Below are 26,416 nucleotides of genomic sequence, written 5' to 3'. Positions count from 1 at the left end.
TCGACAGCCATGCTCAGAACTAACATCAAAAACGTGAACAAAGTCTGTCCAGGAGACGTCCTGACACTGCTCAAGGAGAAAGAAAACCTGTCAAGGCATATCAAGCATGCGACTTTGCTCTGAAAGGAACAATCTCAACTTTCCCCTCAAAATCACTTTCAAATAATGTGCTAGCTGCAAACAGACATCTCTTCTACAGCATTTTACTGAGGGATGGGTATTTGTTTTTATTTATTTTTTAACTGGAGTATAATTGCTTGGCAATGTTGTGTTGGTTTCTGCTGTACAACGTGAATCAGCTCTCTGTGCACATATATCCCCTTCCCCTACAGTCTCCTTCCCCCGTCCATCCCACCCCTCCAGGTCATCAGAGTACTGAGCTGCGGTCCCTGTGCCACAAAGCTGCTTCTCACCAGCTAGCTGTTTTACACATGGTAGTGTATTTATGTCAACGCTACTCTCCCAATTTGTCCCGCCCTCGCCTTCCTCTTCTGTGTCCACAAGTCCCTTCTCTATGTCTTCTTCTCTATTCCTGCCCTGCAAATAGGTTCATCAGTACCAATGGATATTTCTGAAGTCTGAGGTCATACACCCCCCACACTGAGAAACAGAAAGATTAGTCACTTTCATTGAGACCTGTGGAGACTTCCCTCGAAGGTCTTTCTCATCCAGGAAATAGGACCGGCTCCCAGGTATAAGCCATGAGTCAAATCATTACTTGGACAGCATGTTCAGATCCCAGCTACAGAGAAACGCTCTTTCTCGGGACTTAGTTTTCTTTATACTGGGGGTAAACAAAAACAAATGCTGCAGGAGCCAGTAAAGGAGTAAAGTTCCTTTACTCCTTTAAACGTTCAAGTAACAGAAGGATGGGGACTGTGGCACACAAGGCAACCCACATGTGTTTAAAATTCATTGCAGCCCATATGATAATGGGGGCTCAATGTTGCCAAGTGATCACATTTCTCAAGAGTCAGAAATCTAGATTTTTTATGTGAAAACTTCCAATTTTTAAATGGTGGCAGCTAGTTTAAATTAAATAAATAAATAAATATTGCTACTGCTAAGTTACTTCAGTCGTGTCCGACTCTGTGAGACCCCACAGACGGCGGCCTATCAGGCTTCACCGTCCCTGGGATTCTCCAGGCAAGAACACTGGAGTGGGTTGCCGTTTCCTTCTCTAATGCGTGAAAGTGAAAGTGAAAGTGAAGTTACTCAGTCGTGTCTGACTCTTAGTGACCCCATGGACTGCAGCTTACCAGGCTCCTCCGTGCATGGGATTTTCCAGGCAAGAGTACTGGAGTGGGGTGCCACTGCCTTCTCTGAAATATATATATATATTTTATAAATATATATATATATATATATAGAAGGGCACCATAACAGCTGTGGGCTACATCTCACTTCCCACTAATAGGCAGCAAATTCCTATGAATTTTATATGTATTCTTAATGGTGATCTCTATAATGGGTCTTAGATGATGGTAGATCTGAAATACTAGATGCAGCGAATATGCAAATGAAGCTCCGTTAATGTGAACATAACCTTGTCACCAAGGTGTGTTGGTAAATGTTTTAGAATGAGCTCTCTGGAAGCAAAAGCCCTGGTTTATAGCATTTACCAATTTCAGTTGTATCATCACTCCCACCATGGCCAGCTTCAAGCTGCCAACACAATGTCACTAAGCACAAAGTTGGGAAGACACAATGGGTTTTCATGAGCCAACAGGAGCCAACTCCAGCACACCACTGTGTGTAACTCTCCTTGGCACTTTCAGAAAATATGATTTGTAGGACTGCCTGGCAGTCCAATGGTTAAGCCCTTCGCTTCCACTGCAGTGGGCACCAGGCTCAATCCCTGATGGGAAACTGTGATCCCACATGCCGCACAGTGCGGCCAAAAAGAAAAGAAAGTATGAGTTCTGCCAGTTCTTAAATCATTAAGTTTAAACTATTCCCCAAACTTAAAAACAAGAAATCAAAATTAGCCCTAAGACTCAAACTCTGTAAATAATGGGGATAGGGGAAAGAATAAAGTAAAAAACAAACAAAAAACAAAAAACCCTTTTTTCAAATTATTACTATGATAAACTAATTTTGCTTCGCCCATTCCCAAAGTCGCCCAAGCAAGCATGGGTGCAGTGAGGATTCTCAAATTTTAGGCACCATCAGAACACCTGGAGGCTTTGTTAAATCAGACTGCTGGGCCCCCACCCCCAGAGTTTCTGACTGCCTGTCTAACAATATCCCAAGTGATCCAGATGCTGCTGGTGCTGCAACCACACAGTCTTTGGAGCTGAAGAGCTGGTATGAATGCATGACCACACCACAGTACAGTGACAACAGGCCTTCAATAAAATCACATACTCTCCCCAGTAACAGCTGCCCTAGTTAACTTTCAGGGCTCTTTTCAAGAACCCGATGAGATGGCTGTGTGAAAATGCCTTGGAAACATGAGTTAGACATGAGTTATATAACTTACACAAGAGGTAAAATAATTCAATCTTCTTAAGTTGAAATACATTTGGAAACCCATTTCCAAACTGAAGGCTCCAATTTCTCAAAGGAATTCAGTGATTCCCTGTATGATGAAATTAGAAAAAAAATATGGATTCTAAAGACAAGACATGTTGACGATACAATTTTAAGAGGTTCTCCTTATGTGCTTCCCTCTGTCAAAAATAACTAAGTAGCAAAAATTATTATATATAAGACAGGCCAAATAAGAAGGTCCTACGGGCTTCCCTGGTGGCTCAGAGGTTAAAGCGTCTGCCTCCAATGCGGGAGACCCGGGTTCGATCCCTGGGTCCAGAAGATCCCCTGGAGAAGGAAATGGCAACCCACTCCAGTATTCTTGCCTGGAGAATCCCATGGACCGAGGAGCCTGGTAGGCTAGAGTCCATGGGGTCGCAAAGAGTCAGACACGACTGAGCGACTTCACTTTCACTTTCACTGTATAACACAGGGAACTACAGTCAGTATTCTGTGACAAAACATAATGGGAAAGAATATGAAAAAGAAGGTGTATATGTGTCTATACAGAGACTCTTTCTGCTGTATAGCAGAAATTAACGCACAATAGTAAATCAACTAGTGAAAGTCGCTCAGTCATGTCCTAGTCTTTGCGACCCCATGGACTATACAGTCTATGGAATTCTCCAGCCCAGAATAATGGAGTGGGTAGCCTTTCCCTTCTCCAGGGGATCTTCCCAACCCAGGGACCGAGCTCAGGTCTCCAGCACTGCAGGTGGATTCTCTACCAGCTGAGGCCCAAGGGCGGCCGAAGAATACTGGAGTGGGTAGCTTATCCCTTCTCCAGGGGATCTTCCCAACCCAGGAATTGAACCAGGGTCTCCTGTATTGCCAGAGAAGGCAATGGCAACCCACTCCAGTACTCTTGCCTGGAAAATCCCATGGACTGAGGAGCCTCGTAGGTTGCAGTCCATGGAGTCGCTAAGAGTCAGATACGACAGCGACTTCACTTTCACGCAATGGAGAAGGAAATGGCAACCCACTCCAGTGTTCTTGCCTGGAGAATCCCAGGGACGGGGGAGCCTGGTGGGCTGCCGTCTATGGGGTCGCACAGAGTCGGACACGACTGAAGCGACTTAGCAGCAGCAGCTCCTGTATTACAGGTGGATTCAATTAGATTCAACTAGGAAATCAACTAGACTTCAACACAATAAACTTTCAAAGTAACTAAATAAATAGCTGAATGAATAAATAAATAAATGCATTCATACATACATATGTATGTTCATAAATCTGAAAAAACCCATCCCAGGAGGTTTCATGCCTGCTCTCTATGGGAGTATGCTATGGACCTACTCTATTACATCCCTCTTCTGCCCTTGAGAAATGAGTCACTAAATTGTTTTTCACAAAATGAATAAAGACCCATCTGTATGATATCCCACACTTCCCAATGTGCTTTTGCTGACACTGGCTCCATAAGTCATACTGGAAATGGCAGAAAAGGTTATCTTACTAAGCTCAAGAACAATCTGCATATAAAATAGTTGACTCTGAACTACAGATTACACTCGGAGCTCTTTGCTCCTTACACACAGGAGAGCTAAGAGACCCGAAAGAGAGTTGAATTTCAAATATGTTTTGTGAGTGAGAAAAATAATAAAACCTCAAAGATGGCTTCTTCCTCCTGATACCCAATGATAAAAGGTGTACATGAATGACAGAAAGGATTGAGCCAGAATGAAGGGGGGGTGTCTACCAAAGCTTATGCTCCTATAATATCACAAATCTGTTCCTGGATTAATAATAGGAACCCAGCTAATAATGAATGGTCCACTTAGATTTAGAATTTTACATATCCACAATTATCTTATCCCCTCCCGATGATTTTTTCTCTAATTAACTTTTTTAGGTTGTGTCATTGGAGATTTCTGCCTTAATAAAGGCCAATTCTTAAGTCCTCACACCAGGCTCTGGTTGGCCCTATTACAGCCTTGGGCCCAATGTTACCTCATCCCACAAAGACCCTCCCAGTACTCCCTATCCCCTTTACCCATTTCTTTCACCCCAACTTATCGCCATTTGATATGCTCTATATTCATTTATTTGATTATTGACCATTCCCCTGCTCTAGAATATAAGCTCCAGTGGGGCACGAGCTTTGTTTTGTTCATAATAGTACTTGTTGCACAGAAAGAGCATGGTAAATACGTGTTGTGTGATAGAATAAACACTTATTAGGAAAGAAGATGATAAAACCTATTCTTCCTCACAAACTCTGGAAGGATCAGGGTGTATCACTTAGTGTACTGACAAACAGGCTATAGGAAGAGATCTGTCTTCTTCAATTCTGTCTTCACTTTGGCCAAGACTGAGTATGCAAACAGAAGCCAGCCCATATATTGATACTTTCTTTTATAGATGGCTGGACTGTTAGGCAAGTACTCCAGACTTGCTCCCTGCACCAATCTCTTTATTAGGCTCCAGCAGTCTGAAGGATTAGAGGCTTATTTTGGTTATATAAGACATGACCTCTCTCAGGTCAGAACCTTGAGAAACACACTTGCTCATGGCCAACAGAAATTGAGTAACTCTCCTGGGGCATTACTCCAGAGGAGGGATAGAGCCTTTGACAGAGCTTGCTTAAATGCTCTAGGTCACCTTGGTTCACTTCAGGCTCCCTAGAAGAGATGGACACAGGCAACCTTGAGGGACCTGGGGAGCTCATAGCACTAGCAGCAGGTCAGCATCTCCTGAATCAGAATTGAGCTAACACTCAGCTCTCACCTAAGGGGGCACTATGGATGCCTCTTCATGACTCTTTAGCTTTAGTTTCCTTATCCTTATAGCCACCTTCTGCTGCCTTCTGATGATGATGAAACTGAGTCCCATAGGAGGGACATGATTTATCCAAAGGCACCCAGCTAGTTAAATGCAGAAACAGCATTAGAATTCAGGACCAGTGCTTTTTCATTTATGAATTTGCACTTAATTTTCATGCTCCTAGATCTCAACCTTCTCAGTTTCAAAACTCTTCAATTGTTGGGCCCCAAAGAAGAGAGTGAAACAGCTGGCTTACAGCTCAACATTCAGAAAACTAAGATCATGGCATCTGGTCCCATCACTTCATGGCAAATAGATGGGGAAACAGTGGCTGACTTTATCTTTTTGGGCTCCAAAATCACTGCAGATGGTAACTGTAGCCATGAAATTAAAAGACACTTACTCCTTGGAAGAAAAGCTATGACCAAGCTAGACAGTATATTAAAAAGTGGAGACATTACTTTGCCAACAAAGGTCCATCTTGTCAAGGCTATGGTTTTTCCAGTAGTCATGTATGGATGTGAGAGTTGGACTATAAAGAAAGCTGAGCAGCGAAGAATTGATGCTTTTGAACTATGGTGTTGGAGAAGAATCTTAAGAGTCCCTTGGACTGCAAGGAGATCCAACCAGTCCATCCTAAAGGAGATCAGTCCTGAGTGTTCATTGGAAGGACTGATATTGAAGCTGAAACTCCAGTACTTTGGTCATCTGATGTGAAGAGCTGACTCATTTGAAAAGACACTGATGCTGTGAAAGATTGAAGGCAGGAGGAGAAGAGGACGACGACAGAGGATGAGATGGTTGGATGGCATCACCCACTCAATGGACATGAGTCTGGGTAAACTCTGGGAGTTGGTGATGGACTGGGAGGCCTGCGTGCTGCAGTCCATGGAGTCGGACACAACTGAGTGACTGAACTGAACTGAATTTGGTGGAGAAAAGATTCCATGGATCATTTAAGTAAGTGGCAGCATCAAATTCTACTGCTGGGTAGGGAACATGGACACAAAAGGAAAAGTCAACACCTGAATACAATCAATCTGATTGAAGAGAATGTTCCAGGGCTCTATTGCTAGCTCTTGTGGAAACTACTTATCAATGAGATAAATGATGCTCCTTCTGATTGTGCAAATAAATTTGTATTAGAGCTTTATTAAATACAATGAATAAGGCATTGATTTATTAATTTATTCATTAATGATAAAATTTCTGGCAAGACTAATCCCAGAATCTTTCAACCCTTCCTTCTTTTATGTTCAAACACTTCTGTTCATTTAAATTTCTCTATTATCTCTATTATTTTTCTTTCTTCTCATTGTATTTCCTGTGAGATGAACCTAGACAGGAAAGAGATTATCTTGACTATAGAAATGGGGAAATTGGAACACATAGGTGTTAGGGATTGCTTAATAAAGAGAAAGTTAGGACTCTATGTCACTCATCCATATCTTCCATTTAGCCAACTCTGTCAAATCTAAATAAGCAACACAGAGGCAGAATATGCTGCCGATCAGGATAAGGTATTATTTATTTATTTGGCTGCACCATGTGGTATATGGGATCCTAGTTCCCTGTCCAGGGATTGAACCCGCACCCTCTGCACTAGAATCACAGAGTCTTAACCACTGGACTGCCAAGGATGTCCCCAGGATAAGGTACTATTCTTATTATGTAGAACCATACTGCCTAAATCTTATTTATTTATAAAGGAATTCACCTGTAAATAATATCAAAGATTTCATTTTTGTTTGTGAGCAAAACTTCTAAAGGGCATTCATAAAACAGAAAAGACACAGAGCAAATGGGAAGAAAGAAGTAATCATTTTTAGTAAGATGTATAAAAAGTCTTTCCTGCAGGCCTCAGTCTATATATCTATGAAATTGGCACAATAATTATGTTTTTCACAAGACTCAAGATTTCTTGTCTGTGGAAAACTAACATACTTCAGAAGGTGATTTATATCACCTTGTCTTTAGCACATTGTGCAGAGGTAATTGAAACAAAAATGATGAAGAGGGCAGCTAATATTTATTGAGCCTTATAAGTGCCAGGTACATATTATCTCCCCCAGCCCCATGAAGTAGGAACTATTTTTATTCTCATAAAGATGAGGAAGCTGAAGCAGTGAGAGGTGAGGTAAATTTGTCCAATGTTACCAAGCCTAGTAGCCTAGTTCTTCCATAGGCGACGCCATGCCCATGGGCATGGGAGAGGTTTCCTTTGTTTCTCTAAGAGGTGGTTTTGTGGTTTGCACAGGGCTAAAGCGGACATACCGTTCTGAAATCCTCTTCGAACTTGAAAGCCCCACCTCCCGTGGCGCAGAGCGTGGTGTGCAGGCTGGAGAAGTTCTTCTCGCTGCCCATTTGGATGAACTTGTGCATTGCGCAGCTGGGGAAGCGGATGAAGTGCAGGTTCCCCTTCCGCCCGCACATGGTCAAGTTTTTCAGTTCCAGGTGGACATCTCGGATCCCGGTTTTCCCATAAGCCGTGTTAGAAGTCAAATACTTCCTGATGCTCTTCAGGTTCTCCACCTCCTCCTGCTCTTCTTCAGCTGTAATATCCTTCGGCTCAAAGTAGACCAATTTAACCAGCGTCCCACCGATGTCCATGCCGAACCACGGGAACGCTAAGGGGACAGAAAGACAGAGTGACCATGAATTCTGTACATTCAAGAAATAGTCAATAATGAAATGTCATGGTGTCGTATATGTATGCACATTTACCATTCAATTTACCAGAATTCTACTATAGGTGCCTAAAAGAAGAGACAGGCGAGGTGAAATACACACTTTAAAATGGTGCCCATGATTCTGCTTTCATCCCACTCAGGAGTCAACCTCAGAATTGACTATGAGATGAGAATAGGATTCTCTAAGGCAGTCTCAATTGCTGCTTGCCTCTCAGGGCTCCAGAATGTCACCAGATGGAGTGCAACTTCAATACTTAAATATACATGTTTTGCATACACTCTGGCTCCCAAAAGCTATTTTGTCAGAATTTCAGCGAAAGAAACAATGATCTGACACCAGAGGAAATGCTGCTATGCTATCTGTATGTACCAAGAGATGGTATGTTGACTCCTAAGCCTCATGCTCTCTTCCCAGAGCACTCTTGGATGATAATTTTCACCGTATACAATTTTTGCCTTCATGAGCTGACTTTTATACAATGTGACTCCACTGCTTCACTCAACAGAATAAATAGGAAGGAGAAAGGAGAGACAGTGGGTTATAAGAGCTGAGGGGCAGACATGATGATTCCAGTGGCAACAGGAATCTGTTCTTCTCAAAAGAACAGATCAAATTACAACTCATTCCTTTCTTTACTAAGGAAGAGATTCTCTCTCCATCTCCAGTTGCCCACCCAGAAGTCCTCACCTCAGCCCTGTGTCTTCTCTCCCATCGATTCTGATTTTATTCTTGGGGAGGACCTAGGCATGAGTATTTTTCGAAGTTCCCCAGACGTTCCAGTTTGCACGCTTGTGTAAACTGCTAAACCACAAGAACCATGACCACTGATGGTCAAGCCTACAAATAAGCACAGCTCCTGACCAGGTATACAACACAGAGGCATGTTCTGTGTAATATTTCTATATATAAATATATATTTATATTTAATCTGCTGGAGAGGCTTACCTATGGCAAAATGAATTCCCATAGTAATTATTTTTATTGTTATTGTGAGTAATGGGCTGAGCTCCCTGAACAGGCTGACTTTATTTAGAGGCAACCTGGAAAATTAATACTGGGCTGTCACATGCTTTGCAGTAAACACAGGGCAAACACAAATGGGAATCTGAAATTTGGAGATCCCTTTTCATCTTCCTCAGTAGACTGTATGGGCTAAATCTGAACCTTACAGTAAAACTGAGTTTACATTCTAAATCAACTATACTCAGATCTAAACTAAAAAAACACAAAAACTGAGTTTAAAGACTTAAGAAGTTAAAATGGCTTCTTTCAAAAAGCTTATTTTATTCAGCCCTAGAGAACAGCCATTTGAGCCCTGGTCAAATTGGGCACATTATACCTAGAGATTACATGGCCAGGAACAGAACTAGGACTTAGAGGAAGTCTTCTTTCTAGGCAGCCCCACTATTTAGCCCTCTCCGTCGATACATTGGGAAGGGAGGAGGAAGGAGTACATAGGAGGAAGCCATTCCTGCCTAGAATCTTCTCTCCTGTGCTTCCCTATTGTCATTTTAGTTCTGATCCAAGCCAGCTACTCCACACTTGGTAAGCAGTAACTCCAATGATAAATCCCAAACTCCCGAAAAGATTAAGAACAGCAGGGACTTCCCTGGTTGGTTCAGTGGCTAAGACTGTGCTCCCAATGCAGGGGGCCCGGGTTCAATCCCAGGTCAGGGAACTAGATCCCACATGCTCCAACTATTGAGTTCTCATATGCCATAACTAAAGATCCTGTGTGCCTCAGTGCAGATCAAAGATCCCTCGTGCCACAGCTAAGACCTGGTGCAGTTATATAAATAATTTTTTTTTCCCCCAAAAATGTATTAAGAGAAGCAAATTCTGGTAACAAGACTGTTAACAAATGTCCTCTTATCTTTGCAGACGTTTGCAAAGCAAATCCCACACAGCTCAGTGTAGACTGGGAAGCTTGCCTATCCTAGCAGGAGAGAACAGAAACCTGGGAACAGTTCATCCCTAGCTCACAGATGACATTTCTTGGTCCATTCTCTAAAAATCACTGTCAGCATGGCCCACAGTGTGCATGTGTGAGCACTCAGTCACTTCAGTTGTGTCCAACTCTTTGCAATCCATGGACTGCAGCCCACCAGGCTCCTCTGTCCATGGGATTCTCCAGGCAAGAATACTGGAGTGGGTTGCCATACCGTCCTCCAGGAGATCTTCCCTACCCAGGAATTGAACCCATGTCTCTTATGTCTACCTGAACTGGCACGAGGGTTCTTTACCACTAGCGCCACCTGGGAAGCCCAACCCACAGTGTAATAGGCAAAGTCCCAATTCAAGATTCCAAACAACTGCTTCCCAGAAGCAGCAGCCAGTAACTAGCTCACATGAACTCCCTTCACCTCTCTGGATCTCAATTTCCTTATCTGTGAAAGGAGTGGCCTGTATAAGAATGACCTCCAGTTCCCTCCCTCCCATAAACTTCCCGAGGACTTTTTTTTTTTTTAAGAAATACATACTCAAAAATCACAACCACCCACAATCAAATAGGCAAACCAGAGCCCTAGTTTTAAACCCCACTGAAATATACTGTAGTATGTCAACAGGTGCCAGGTTATGCAATCAAGGTTGCAGGTATAATCCATTCTTATCCAAGTAGGAAAGACACCTACTACTGAATAGGATGGGAGAAGTATATTCTGGAACACTGCTAGGATAATCATTTTTGAAAGACTCTGCCAACATCTATTAAAAGCACACATACATTTTAAAATGCAGTTGATTCCTCTCTTGGACCATGTTTTTTAAAGGACCAGTATTTGAGGATGGGTATAAAGAAGTTTACTGCACCCCTTCTTGTTGACTAGTCACCAAGTTGTGTCCAACTCTTTCATGACCCCATGGACTGTAGCTAGCCAGGCTCCTCTGTCTATGGGATTCTGCAGGCAAGAATACTGGAGTGGATTGCCATTTCCTTCTCCAGGAGATCTTTCTGACCCAGTGATCGAACCCATGTCTCCTATACTGCAGGCAGATTCTTTAACAGTGAGCTAACTTCCCACTACCTGCGAAGCCCACTGCACCCCTTACAGTGGCCAAATGTAAGGAAAACAAAAAAGCAAGATCAAAACAAATTGGAAACAACATACATGCCCTTTAACAGAGAAACTTCAATAAAGTATGACTTTCCAAACCATGGGATATTAGGCAGACATTAGAAAGAATGAATGAGATCTATACTAGAGATATCACCAATCTTCTGAGAATGAGAAAAAAATAAAAAAGAGATACTTAGCAGTGTAAATAACTTAACTCCATCTGGTTTGGGAAAAAAAGGAAGGGAGAAAGGAAAACAGGAAAGAGGAATGAAGGACAGTGGGCAGGCGGATGGAAGGCAGACTCCAAGTGTTTATGATTATATGAGCCCACAAGAAGGTATAGAAGGCCACCCCTTCAGGTTGTTAATATTGTCGGAGGATGGTGGGATAAGTAGATTGTATAGGTAGAGGCTAGAAGTCAGAGAAAAGCATGAGAAAATTCTATACTTAGAACTTTCAGTACATGAAGTAAAATAAGAATTCAGTGATAATGAAAAATAAGACATCTTAGTGCAGAATGGACAGAACAAGTTGTATGTAACCCAGAAAAGGCCCTGTGGCCTTTATGTGGTTGGCTGTTGTTAATTTAAGTACAGGCAACTGAAAAGAGGTCTCCCTTTTTAAAATGTGTCTAGGGACAGCTAAGCATTTTATAAATTATTTATAATTCCAGTTTCTTCTTCCTGCATCACCTCCTCCATTTCAAAGCTTTTGTTGGCAACTCAGCAAAACAGTGGGGGAAAGTGTAGAGTTTTGAAAATTCAGTTAAATGTCATATCAGCAGTTTGAGTTAAGGTAAAAGGGAATAAGGATTGGAAAACTATAGTTTAAATGGCAGTAGAAGTTGCTTTCATTTACTATATTCATTCCTTACCTTCATAAAAAATTAAATGCTCTTCTATTCACATTTTAATGCTTTTATAGGATACTATCATATTTTAAATGTTCAGTTTTATTTATCTTCCTGATATCAAGGGCTACCTAAATGATAGTCCCCATATATAAGCTGTGGTTGGAGACAGAAGAGAAAGGGAAAAAAGAAATCTGAATGCAGCCACCATCCATGACTCATGCTTTCTTTAATCCAGGGTATGCAGATGCTTTGATAAATTCAGCTGAACCACTGATAAGAATCTCTTCTGTGTTTTCCAGAAGTGTTGCTCCTTCTAGATACAGAATATCTGCACTCACTCTTTACTCCTCCCTTTTAAACCCAGATGCCTTTTTTTTTTTTTAGTTCAGAAGCCTCTAGATCAAGAGGACCCACATCTAGAGTTGACGTTGAAATGACTTTGTTTCACCTCCTAATTTAGTGCCAACTGTGCATCAGCTAGGTTCTTTGACTGGGTGGGACTGTGGGGTTCTCTCCTTTGGGGAGGAAATGAGTATTTCACGTGGAGGAAGGGGAGTGAGCCAAATACCTGGGAATCAGAAGAGCACCTTGTGGTCATCACTAGCGCTGCTGATTCCCTTCCCTCCTGGCCTGTGGCATCACACTGCCGGTCCTGGCCATTTTCTAATGGAGCTGGGCAACGTACCTAATCTAGCTAATGAGTTGGGAATGGAAATGGTGTGTGTTACTTTCAGGCAAGAGCACTTACGGCGAGTGTCAGAGTCTGCAAAACTCCTTCTCTGCTTCCATAACCAGCAGAATTCAAGATAATGTTTGTTCCATCAGCCCGGATGTAGAGTGAAGATGAGGCGGATTGGAGCCCCAGTCACCATCAATGGATTTACAGTGTGAAGGAGAAATAAACCTTTGTTGTTTTAAGGTACTGAGATTTGGGGGTTGTTACTGCAGGATGATGAAATGGTAACCCACTCCAGTATTCTTGCCTGGAGAATCCCATGGACATAGGAGCCTGGAGGCTACAATCCACGGGGTCACAAAGAGTAGGACACGACTGAAGCGGCTTATCACCACTGCAGGATGATCTTCCCCGTCCTGACTATTAAAACTTTCCATCAAAATCTTTGGCTGGTTTTTCCCCTGGAACCCTCCCTCTCTCCTGTAGAGCCAGATCCAGGGACTGTCAATATTGTTGATAAACATGTGGTCACTGAGTGTTAATAAAATGGTATGTAGGCTCTATTGCATTTATTTGCCTGAAAACTTCTCCAAGCACAAACTTGAATTGGTCATCTGATAGTAGTGAAAACCCTAAAATGAATCTATATTTTACATGGTGTGGTGAAAATATTTTTAAAATTTTATTGGTGGTCAATGGCTTTAAGACAAAGCCTATTTCTTAAAGACCTTTTCAGAACACTAGAATTGTCTCTGAGGGGGTACTTATGCTTCCTGCAGTAAATTGCAAGGGTTACACAGTGAGTTTCTAATAGTATAAATGAGTAAAGACTGAGAAGAATCCAAAATCAAAAACAAACACAGACACACAGAGAGAGGTTTCCTACCAAAGAAACAGTAATAAAAAGCTAAGGGAGCCTGGCACGAGAAAATCCACCTCCTTTCGAACAACCTACAGAGCTTTAAGGTGTTTCTGGTGAGGCGAGTTTCCTACCATCATTATTTCTTCACGTGTGTAAAGTAGGTGCTCAGTATTCAAGATTAGTTCCTCTGTGCACAGGTCTGACTTAGCAACCTGATGCTGTCATGACAGTTTCACAGTTTTCCCTAGGTTCACCAAGCTGAAATTTGTTGTAATGATTGTGAATAGGGAACAAAAGGACTGAGTTTCTTTCTCCACTCTTTGTTAATAGATTGTCAAGCAAACTAATAAGTAGGTGGGAAAGAAGTTTGGGGATTGTGTAATCAACAGAAAAAAGAGACTTTTCAAGTACTTTGGAAGATATTTTTATACTATGTGAATACTGATTATGTTCAAGTTGCCTAAGGACCTCTGCAAGTTAAAAACACCACCAATAACAACTTTAATTTAGATCCAAGTGTGTAATACAAACTGTATTTCTTTAAAAATTTCCTCAGTGCTAGCCACCCCCCTCACTGTGTCTAAATTTGATTGACAGCATAATGAAATTCTCTGCTAATGTATTCATGGAAGCATTGAACTTTAAGAGGTGGAAGGGGTCTTTGGTCAAATTCAACACTTTGTTTACAGATAACAAAATCGAGGTTTAGAACGATCAAGGAATTATCCAAGGTTGATCACAGTAGGTAACAGAACCTATTTTCAGTTTCATGAGCCCACATACTCCCCATTTCGCCAGGCTGGTCTGAGTTGAGTTGTTAGTCACAGACAGAATGATTGTAGGCAAGTTTTTTTCTTGAGCCATTTACTAATCTGTAAGATGAATAGACTAACCCAACTAACTAAGGTCCTGTTAAACTCTTACATTTCCTCATCCCAATTACACATATACAAAGTCCTCCAAAAGCATACTTTTAACAGCATAAAATATAAGAGTTGAAAACCTAAGAACTATTTAAGGACCTTGAAGAAAATGGTAAATGTAAAATTTAATAAAAGGGTTTCCATAACATTGTGAAGAAACCCATAATTATTGTACACAGAGCAGTCTGCTAAACATTAAACACTCTACGCAAAGAAACTTGAGTCATGGTTTCTTTTAAATTAATGCATACCAGGTTTCTTGAAATTTTAGTCACATTGCAGCCCACTCCAGGATTCTTGCCTGGAGAATCCCCATGGACAGAGGAACCTGGCAAGCTACAGTCCATGGGGTTGCAAAGAGTCGGACATGACTGACAATTAAGCACAGCACAGCACAAAGGTATTGGAACACAAGCATTTCCAGAGTAGGCATGGGAATAGAAACGGTTGCAATCGTTCCTCCGGGCTATTTGGAAATACATATTAAAAAGCACCAGATTCCTATGCCCTTTGATACACTGGTTCCGCTTTACCCTACACAAATAATTATGCATGCATTCAAAAATTTATCTTAAAAATCATTAAAGTTTTACTACTACTACTGAGGAAATGAATTTAATGTCCAAAAATAAAAGGTTGGTTATAGATGATTATCCATTAACACAAAGGAACAATGTATCACCATCAAAATCATTTTGCAAGATAGCACTTAATGACGTGAGGAGAATGTTCATTATATAGTATTAGGTGAAAAGTGCAGGTGATTAAGTGGTACATTTTGTATGATTACAGTTTTGTGTAAAAATTAAACAGTTATTTGTTCCCAGAAAATAAGACTAGAAACTTCAGGCCAAAATGTTAACAGGCTTTATGGACAGTGTGTGCTAAGTCACTTCAGTCCTTTCCACCTCTGCAACCCTATGGACCATAGCCCACCAGGCTCCTCTGCCCGAATACTAGAGTGGGTTGCTCTGCCCTCCTCCAGGGGATCTTCCTGACCCAGGGATCGAACCCACGTCTCTTACGTCTACCTGTACTGGCAGGCAGGTTCTTTACCACCAGCACCATGTGGGAAGCCCATTATAGTGGGCTTGTGGTTTTTTTCTTCTTCTGGCTTTGCTGATAGGATGTTTTCCAATTTTTACAATCAATATGTTTAATTTTCATAAGCAGAGTTATTTTACAATTCTCAATCAAAAACTTCTCTGTAATGATGCAAGAGCAAAAAAAAAAAGTTTTAATTTCACTTCAATGAACAGAGAGCAGATCTGTGGTCTTGCTCATGAAAAAGTGTGCCTGCATTTCCTCATCTCAATAATTTGGATTACTCATCTCAACAATTGCTTCCTCAAGCAATATTCTGCTCACATCAAGCCTGTTACCAAAATCTAAGACGGCACTATAAAGAAGATGTGATATATATACACACACAATGGAATACTACTGAGTCAACATAAAAGAATTAAATGTTGCCATTTGCAACAACATGGATGGACTTGGAAGGTATTATGCTTGGTGAAATAAGTAAACCAGAGAAAGATAAATACTGTATGCTACCCCTTATATGGGGAATCTGAAAAATAAAACAAACTAGTGCATATAACAAAATAGAAACAGACTCACAGATAATAGAGCACAAACTAGTGGTTACCAGTGGGGAGAGAGGGGTAGGAGAGTGACAGGTACAAACTATTAGGTATAGTAAGTTGCAAGGATATATATACAACACATGGAACATAACCAATATTTTGTAATAACTATAAATGGACCTTAACCTTTAAAAATTGTGAACCACTATACTGTACACCTTTAACTTACATAATATTGTACAGAAACTATATTTCAATTTAAAAGGTTGGAAACAAAAAAAAAGAGGGACTTCCTTGGCTGTCCAGTGGCTAAAACTTTCCATTCCAACACAGGGTGTGCAGGTTCCATCCCTGGTTGGGCAGCTAAAATCCCACCTAATTTGCGGTCAAAAAACCAAAACATAAACAACAGAAGCAATGTTGTAACAAAATCAATAAAGACTTTAAAAATGGTCCACATTAAAAAAAAATTTTTTTTTTTTTTTTTTTAAAGAAAAGGAATGACAGGGAAAGCCTGACACTCAAGAACAGAGTTGTTTAGCTAGTTAGATGCTTGACATCACCAGGGCTCTTTCAGGTAGGAAGAGACCTGATTTCCCCCAGTGTGGCAAGGCACACCCCTGACACCCTGAATGTTAAACTTGGAATTCAGAACACACTTAAGAGAGCACAGGTGTGTGTGTGGGGATGGATCACCACAGCAAAGGGCCCACATCCCTGTGTGACAACAAGCCTCAGATGCCCATCAGTTTTCTCCTTCTCTCCCAGACAGGTGGGAAGGAACCAAAGGGCCGATCATATTCTCATATGCAAAAGGGGAACAGAATAGTGAGAAGAGTCCTTTCAAAGAATAATCCTTTCAGAACTCCCGAGGCAAGTAGAAGTATTACCACTACAGTCACCAGAACTAACTTCTGGATTTCACCACCTCTGCCATACAGGCTCCAGTTAACTGTTAGGCACCACAGGTTACATGCCTACCATATTTTAAGCAATCACAAAAAAATCAGAAGAAAACATGAATTTTCAGGTCAAAGAAAATGCTGTCATACATAACAACACATCCAACGTTATAGCAACAGTCGTAAAATTCATGTTTTTTTAAAAATGGAGCAAGAGGCCCACAAAGTCAAGAGTGCCTGAGATCCATGAGAGTGAGACTGTGTTTATATTCTGCTCTGTGCCCAACCCCAGGTTAGAAATGATGTGATACCCAATCAGGGTCTACTTTGCACATGCAATTTGAACTGGAGCTCTATGATTTTCTTACAACTGTATTTCCTGAAAGCAACTCCCTCAGTTGGCAGCCTGAGCTCCCTAGCAGTTATGAGCAAAGAGAGCCCCAAGCAGGAGGACTAGAGACAATGTTTTCAAGGAGGGGCCCCTGGAATTCTCATGGGTCAAGTTCAAAACCAGAGTTCTAGCTGAATCAAAATGAACGCTCTTGAACGCTCTTCAGTATTGGACCACAATTTGAAAGTGAGAGTCAGAGTCTGAATGAGCTGTCTTTGCTCATAACTGCTAGGGAGTTCAGGCTGCCAACTGAGGGCAATGCACGGTAATGACCTGGCTGACGTCCCCATTCCCAGGAGGGACTTGGAAACATCTTATCGCTTGCTAATGAAATTATTTCTGGACAATTTATAACATGAGTGCCGCGGGTGATTTTCACATTTTAAATACAGCTTCTCAAGTTTCCAGTTATCATTCAACCGGGCCTGAACCCAGCGGACATGGGTCTAGAAATGTTCCACATATAATTAAATTTCATCATGTGCTCCTCTCTCCCAATGACTCCCATCTGAAAGGTAACCAGGCATTCTTCCATAAAGAAGTAAGCTCTGGCAACAGCACTCATGTATTTAGGTTGGGCAGGCAGATATTCTCTGATTTGCAACCCATGGCACAGACAACCACAAGAAATCAGAACAAACAGGTATACTGACATGAAAGTTATGTCTTTTTTTTTTTTTAAGGTTAAGATTTGGGAGGGGAAAAAAGGCTTTGCAGGGCACCACTGTGGTGGCACCAGCAAATGTGTTCTTAGCCTGGATCTGGGCCAGGAGGAAGTGGGGCCAAGTTGGAGCCAGACATGAGGGGACACAAAATGTCAAACCCCTGAGGCTAAAACAAACTTTTCCTCAAGTCTCTTCCACGAGTTGCTGAGAGGCTCAGTGAGGTGCAATCTCTCTTCCAAGGTCCTGGAATCTCTCTCTCCATTCCACCTTCTTACAAGAAGTTAGAACAGCAAGGGCTGTCATTCCAATGCCATCGAACTCATCTTCTTGCCCTCACCCCTGAAGTCCAGCCCTGCTTTCCTGCAACAGGTCTTAAGGAGGAGAAATGAGAGACAGATGAAATTTGTTTCCCATCCCATTGCAATATTCTCAGGCTGAGTGTGTGTGTGTGTGTGTGTTGGGGGCGGTGGTGGCAGGGTGTGTGTGTGTGCATGCTCAGTTCTGTCCTACTCTTTGGGACCCTATGGACTGTAGACTACCAGACTCCTCTGTCCATGGAATTTTCCAGGCGGGAATACTGGAGTGGGTTGCCATTTCCTCCTCCAGAGGATCTTCCTGACCCAGGGATTGAACCAGAGTCTCCTGCCTTGGCAGGAAACATTCTTTATCACTGCACCGCCTGGGGTGGCAGGAGATGGATACAATTACAGATCTTTACGGTCACAGTCTCTATGTCTCATCCAGACGGTCTGTCTTGCTCAATCTGCAGGCAGAGGAGGGTCAGTATCAACCTTCCATGTGGCCTTCACCTTTAATTACACCACTCTACTCATCAGAAATGGATTTGCTGGTGGCTTAGCCGTAAAGAATCCACCTGCAAGGCAGGAGACAGGGACTTGGTCCCTGGGTTGGGAAAATGGCCCCTGGAGAAGGAAATGGCAACCCACTCCAGTATTCTTGCCTGGAGAATTCGGTGGACAGAGGAGACTGATGAGCTACAGTCCATGGGGTCACAAAGAGTCAGACATGACTTAGTGACTAAACAACAACAATTCATCAGAAATACAGTCCATGAATTAAAAAGAAGATGCCACAGTTCTGACCATGCAGAGATGTGCCAAGAGGACCTGAAGGCAGTGCACCTGTGTGACTGTCTCCAGTGTGATCGTTTCAGCCACCAGAGCTGATCCCAGTGTCCACCTAAGAATGGTTCTTCCAGCTTCCTAATACCCTGCGGTGAAGCTCAAGATGGTAATCTCTTTATCTCCTTAAACAATTCCCAGTTTAAATCTCCAAGAGGTTTAGCTTTGTGTCTTGACAAGCCACCAGAGCATGCTTATTTACTCTAGGGATGCTATTGACAATTTAATACCAGGGAGTGGTTAATTAAAGAGGCTTCGGGGAGAACAGCATTGCCAGATGGCACTGCAGAGAACAACAGGGTTACCAGAAATGAGCTTTGTTCATTAATTTTAGCTGTGAAAGCCTGGCAAACCTTTCAGGTCTAGCTGGGCGGGGACTGAGAAGAGACGTGCTAACTGCTCACATGGCAATACAAGCTGAAGTCGAGGAGGTCACAAGGGCCCTCCTTCAACGATCTGAGACCAAGTTATATGCTTATGCCCCCACCGATTCAGTGAACAGATACTTTGTTCTGTAGACTGGGAGGCACTATGGCAGAGTGAGGATGCAGAAATGGACCTGGTCTCCTGGCACTTAGATTCTCCTCTGCATGGACTGATCATTAATCAAGAACAGTCTGGAAAGAAGAAGTGAAAATTCTGCTATGAGTGAAATTTACATTGTCCTTGTACCAGCCATTACTTAATTAAAACAATCCTTTAATATTTACAAAGGGCAGCAGTTCTATGCAGGTTTCTCTTTTTAGCACAGTAAAGTCTGACACTTTCCAGCCATTCAGGAACCTTCTAATTAAACTGCAGATAAATTTTGAACCTACAAAATGTTTCAAAATCACAGGATGTTAGTGTTGGAGGGATGTAAGGGCACTTTTTTAGGGAAATGCGCATCAAAATCACAGTGAGGTATTTCTTCAAACCCACTAGAATGGCTATTATTTAAAAAATGGAAAATAACAAGTGTTGATGGGGAGATGGAGTAACTGGAACCCTCCTACACCAATGGTCAGAATATAAAACAGTGCAGTCACTTTGGAAAATAGTCTGGCAGTTCCGTAAAAGGTTAGACATAAGCTTGTCTATAATCTAGCAATTGCAGTCTTGGGTATATACCCAAGAGAAATGAAAGCATATGCCCACACAAAAATTTGTATGTAAATGATCAGAGCAGTATTACATAAAATAGTCAAAAAGTGGAAACAACAGAAATGTACATCAATTGATGAATGGATAAATAACATAGGACATGTCCATACAATGAAATATCATTTGGCAATAAAAAGGAAGGAAATACTGATACATACTAAGACACAAGGGAAGTTTGAAAACACTGCTGCTGCTGCTGCTAAGTCGCTTCAGTCATGTCCGACTCTGTGCGACCCCATGGACGGCAGCCCACCAGGCTTCCCCGTCCCTGGGATTCTCCAGGCAAGAACACTGGAGTGGGTTGCCATTGCCTTCAATGCGTGAAAGTGAAAAGTGAAAGTGAAGTCACTCAGTCGTGTCCCACTTGTAGCAACCCCATCGACTGCAGCCCATCAGGCTCCTCAGGGTCCATGGGATTTTCCAGGCAAGAGTACTGGAGTGGGGTGCCATCGCCTTCTCCGTTGAAAACACTATGCTAAGTGAAAAGAGCCAATCGCAAAAGACCAGATATTATATGATTCCATATACATGAAACATCCACAATAGGCAAGTCTATAGAGACAAAAAGATCAGTAGTTGTCTAGGATTAGGAGTTGTGGGGGAAAAGGGGAGTGATTGCTATTCAGGTTTTTTATGGGGAGTGATGATGTAGTCTAAATTGTGTTAATGGTTTCACTGTGAATATGCTGAAAACCACTGAACTGGGCACTTTAAATGGGTGAATTATATATGTATATATCTCAATAAATCAGATTTCATAACATATATAAAGCTCTGACCCAATCCATGCATTTTACCAATGACTTTTAAGATATAAATGCCAAGTTATAAATAATTTTTGAAGGAAATCTTTCTAAAATGCATGACTCACTTCTCATATTCTTAAAGAAATATGCAGAAAATCTTAGCGCTTTTGATGACTCGGGGTCATGTGAGAATCAATTACTGTACCTGCTAGATACTGATGCACTCAAGTACCACATAAACTTATGCTTCCCAGGCCGCTGTGGTTTGAGTATTCATCTGTCTCTGTCATAGCTTTCTATGTCTTTCTTTTCGGCTAATGCTGTTAATTTCTTGGCTGCTGTCAGTGTACTGTAATGTCTATCTCTAACCTGCTATGTATGATTGCAGAGAAACCAGAAAATCAAGTCTGTTAAAGCTGTGACTTGGGTGTAAGTAAATAGACTCGAGAGAGTCCAGGAAGTACTCCAAGTGTAAAATGCACGAGCATTTCTAACTTGATCTACTTTCCAACACTGATTTTTGGTGGCTCAGAAGTGTTTGTTTCCTTCCAGATTCTCATTTGTCTTCTGGGTTATGGCTGCCAAGATGCCTGAAGTGATGATCGCTGTGATCAGCAGGAACAGCCAGATGTAATATCTAATCAGGAAAAGAGATTCAAACTTCACAAATATATGAGTATTCAAAATATTTTATCTGTCTGGTGCCACTTAGTTTGGGGGCATGGTGCCCTTCTCTATCACTAAGGAGAGACTGTCAAACTCTTGAGCATGGGAGCTTTTCTTTTTTTTTTTTTTTTTAAATATCTTAACTCTGGATCAGGTAAAAACAATATCTTACTTAAGTTGGTTTATTTTACAAAACATATCATGTATTTAACGTTAAGTTAACCAATAAGAACGATGCTATTTTGACGAACATAAAGACCGGAAAACTGTCATTTCTGGATAACAGCTGCACGGGAACCTCAGCATCCAGCTTATCTTTGCACTTTCTTTAGATTACACAATATGGAGACAAATTTGAGTCAGACAGTAGGCGTGAGTGAATCCTAACTGGTTTTGCAGCAGTTCTCCCTACAATCTCAGAGATTTCTTGAATCAAAACTGATGCAGTAGCTTGAAAAGATTTACTGGAAATGTATCACAAAAAGCTGAGTAATAAAATATCTAACAGCTCCTCAGTTTACTTGTAATAAACATTAAAAAAAAAATCAAACAAAAAGCCTCTAAATCTTATACATGCTAAAACTCTAAGACAACATAATCAGGACGCAACAGGTTATCCATTTACGTGTGAGAGCATTTGCCAACCAAATATGCCTGAGCCTTGCCCCAAAATTTAATGGAGTGTGGTAAACGTGTGCTGAAGTACCAGCTTATGCAAGTTTATGTGAATATGTGGGCATAGACACACAGGCCAAATTTCAAAAAATACTTCAGGGCTGCACACGTGCCAATCAAAGGTCTCTTTTTAGAAATTCTGAAGTTTATTCTAGGGTCTATAAAAAATGCAGCAGGATTGTAACAACGAATGTTAAGGGCATACTATGTGCCAGGTGCTGTGCTAGGAGCTTCACAGGCAGTATTTAATTCTCATAACCGAATGAGGTAGGCATTGTTATTATGATCAATTTACAGATGACAAAACTGAGGCTCAGAGAGGTTAATGAGCCCACCCAAACATTAGTGAAGTGATCTTTAGCTTTTTAATTACAGCTTTTAAATAAATAAAAGCATTTTTTATTGAAGTATAGTTGATTGTACAATGTTGTGTTAGTTTCAGGTGTTTATACACACACACACACACACACACACACATCCTTTATTTTTTTTGGCCATGCCATGCAGTATGTGGAATCTTAGTTCCCGACCAAGGCTTGAATCCGTGCTCCCTGCATTGGAAGCACAGTCTTAACCACATGAGTGCACTTCTATCAATAAGAATTCAACGATGTTTAACTGATCTGATCCCTAGGAATGCCTGACAAACAAGAGTGATACTAGATAGATTCAGGATCTTTTTTTTCTCTTTCGTGGCTAACTTGAAATACAGGGTCATCGGTGGAGAGATTGCCTGGAATCACAAATCTCTCACAAATTTCAGCAATATCCTTCTTGGCTCAACCCTGAACCTAGCACCTCCAGATTGCCAGGCCTGAGCTCAGACCTACATCCTACTTGTCTATATCTCCAATGTGAGTGCTAGCTTGCCTGTTCCCACCCTACTGACTTCAGAAGAAAGAAGGGTGGAATTCTTTTAAGACTGTTCCTAATCTCTCAATCAGGGCTTCCCTGGTGGTTTGGTGGTGAAGAATCTACTCGCCAGTGCGGGAGACACAAGTTCAATCCTTGGGTTGGGAGGATCCCCTGGAGAAGGAAATGACAACCTGCTCCAGCATTCTTTCCTGGGAAATCCCATGGACAGAGGAGCCTGACAGGCTACAGCCCATGGGGTCGCAGAGTAAGACACAACTGAGCAACTAAACGACAACAAACCTCTCAAGCTCAAGACAAAAACTACATAGGAGATACCAGATGCTTCTATCTCAGTGATTTTGGAGTGATCCCAAAGCTTCTGTTTTGGGGCCCAGGACTATTTTATCCCAAGAAAGGTTTCAAAATCTCAGACCATGAAGATATGGTTAAAAAATAATGATAAACAAATAATAAAAGGTACTGGCCAAAAAAAAAAAAAAAAAAGAAGGAATCCTTCAGGACAACACCATATCAGATTTTCATCTATCAAAAAATGGGATGTAACAATTTTAATCATGGTTAGATAACTGAATTTATTCATCTCATTGTGCATCATAAAATACTATTTTCTCAATTGGATATAATACATCGTTAATGTTTTTAGCAAATAACAGATTATGGCTATTTTTTTTTAAAGCATTCTTATCCTTTAAACATATATATGAAAATATCTACCATTGAAATGATATGATATCTGAGATTTGCTTCAATATCATCCAGTTTGGGAAGGGAATATTTGCATGTAATAGCCAAAATAAAATAAAATTGGACATGAGTTGATAACTGAGCTGAGTTTGGGAGGGGAACATTTGCATGTAATAGCCAAAATAAAATAAGATTGGACATGAGTTGATAACTGAGCTGAGTTTGGGAGGGGAAGATTTGCATGTAATAGCCAAAATAAAATAAGATTGGACATGAGTTGATAACTGAACTGAGTGATGAGTACTTAGCAGTTAGTTACACCATACACTCTAGTTTTGTATAGTGTTTGAAATCTTCCTAAATAAAAAAATTTAAAAACAAAAATCCCAACACTCCAAATACTTCTTCAGGACAGTGAGAGAATAAATGGCACAATGAGTTGCCTTTGGAGTAAAATGCAAATGGGGATGAAATGGAGAAGTCCCTTTTTTGCCTGAGAGATCCTGTTTTGGAAGCAAACTTACATACCAAGTTCTTTCTCCTCCTGGCTGGGACAAATTTCAACCTGCCCACTCTAACCAGAAACATGAAATGAAGATAGTCTGGCAACTCCACCCTGCTGTTTCAGCACCAGTAAATTCTAAATCAACTTAGAAATTCTAAATCAGCAAGGCTCAACTGGGGCTGGATTTATACCTATTTAAAGAAGTTGGCTTAAAGTTCAACATTCAGAAAACTAAGATCATGGCATCTGGTCCCATCACTTCATGGCAAATAGATGGGGAAACAGTGGAAACAGTGTCAGACTTTATTTTTCTGGGCTCCAAAAAGACTGCAGATGGTGACTGCAGCCATGAAATTAAAAGACACTTGCTCCTTGGAAGGAAAGTTATGACCAACCTAGACAGCATATTAAAAAGCAGAGACATTACTTTGCCAACAAAGGTCCGTCTAGTCAAGGCTATGGTTTTCCAGTGGTCAGGGTATAGGAATTGAGAAGTTGGACTGTAAGGAAAGCTGAGCACCGAAAAATTGATGCTTTTGAACTGTGGTGTTGGAGAAGACTCTTGAGAGTCCCTTGGACTGCAAGGAGATCCAACCAGTCCATCCTAAAGGAGATCAGTCCTGGGTGTTCATTGGAAGGACTGATGCTTGAAGCTGAAGCTCCAATACTTTGGCTCACGCTGATGCCGAAGAGTTGACTCCTGGAAGAAGACCTGATGCTGGAAGGGATTGGAGGCAGGAGGAGATGGGAATGACAGAGGAATGAGAATGGCTGGATGGCATCTACCGACTCGAATGGACATGGGTTTGAGTAAAACTCCAGGAGTTTTATGATGGACAGGGGAGGCCTGGTGTGGTTGCCATTCATGGGGTCACAAAGAGTCGGACAACGACTGAAGTGACTGGATCAACTGAACTGAAAGAAAAAATTATATGTGGTTCTCAGACAATTCCACATAGCAAGATGAAGAGTGTAACTCAAAATTCTGTTATGTTCAAGATAAAAGGCAAATGGTGAATGATGAAAGTAGTATAAAGAAGTCCACAGGTTATGAATTTCCTATGACGTAATACTGGGTGCAAACATACTGTGTATAATCACTTACATCAGCGTCACAAAGACACGTATGTACTCGTCTCCTGTTCCTTGATTCCCATGCTGCACTGCTGGCCACTAGAGCACTACCGTCCACGTTGTTCTATGCCTGCGGGGTCATCGCAACACTGAGCCCAAAAGCGTTAGTCACTCAGTCGTGTCGGACTCTTTGCGACCCCTGGACTATAGCCTTCCAGTCTCCTACGGAATTCTCTGCAGGCAAGAATACTGCAGTAGGTTACCATTCCCTGCTCCAGGGGATCTTCCCAAACAGAGAGCAAACCCAGGTCTCCTATGTTGCAGGCAGATTCTTTACCATCTGAGCTACCTGAGCGCAACTATTCTATTTTTTAGTTTTTTTTCTGTGGGGACCATTTTTAAAGTCTTTTTGAATTTGTTACAACATTGCTTCTGTTTTATGCTTTGGTTTTTGGCCATGAGGCATGTGAGATCTTAGCTTCCTGACTGGGGATAGAACCTGCACCCCCCTCATTGGAAGGCAAAAGTCTTAACCACTGGACCACCAGGGAAGCATGTGTGCACGCTTGCTCAGCCATGTTTGACTCTTTGTGATCCCAAGGAGTGGGGCCCACCAGGCTCCTCTGTCCATCGAATTTTCCAGGCAAGAATACTGAAGGGGGTTGCCATTTCCTACTTCTGTCAGGGAAGTCCCAAGCCTAACTATTTTTGATGTAGAAATTTCAGAGGGAAAAAGGAAAGCAGATAATAGTTGTTCATCTAAAATCCAAGGGGGATTTGCTCCAGAACATCAACCCCTCCCCACCAAGTGGATACCAAAATCTTCAGATGCTCAAGTCCCTTATATAAAGTGGCATAGTATTTGTATACAACCTACATGCATCCTCCTGTATTCTGGGGATAGAACCTGCACCCCCCTCACTGGAATGATCTCTAGACTACTTATAATACATAATACAATGTAAATACTATGTAAATAGTTGCCAGTGCATGGCAAAT

General features: G+C 41.5%; 1 protein-coding gene across 6 annotated transcripts in view; it reads right to left on the bottom strand.

Annotated features, from left to right (window-relative positions):
- The window catches only part of PANK1 (pantothenate kinase 1), a 105,159-nt gene that overhangs the window by 17,606 nt on the left and 61,137 nt on the right, over positions 1-26,416 (bottom strand). For all 6 annotated transcript variants that reach the window (XM_043476056.1, XM_043476054.1, XM_043476055.1 and 3 more), the window contains one exon: positions 7,570-7,922. In XM_043476056.1, coding sequence (XP_043331991.1) covers positions 7,570-7,905 — 336 coding nt within the window. In that variant the 5' untranslated portion in view covers positions 7,906-7,922. The remainder of the gene's footprint in view (positions 1-7,569; positions 7,923-26,416) is intronic.

This window comes from Cervus canadensis, chromosome 8 (assembly GCF_019320065.1).
Source record: "Cervus canadensis isolate Bull #8, Minnesota chromosome 8, ASM1932006v1, whole genome shotgun sequence".
NCBI lineage: Eukaryota > Metazoa > Chordata > Mammalia > Artiodactyla > Cervidae > Cervus > Cervus canadensis.
Note: the sequence above shows the minus strand (reverse complement) of the source record. Positions and strands in the feature narration are given on the sequence as shown.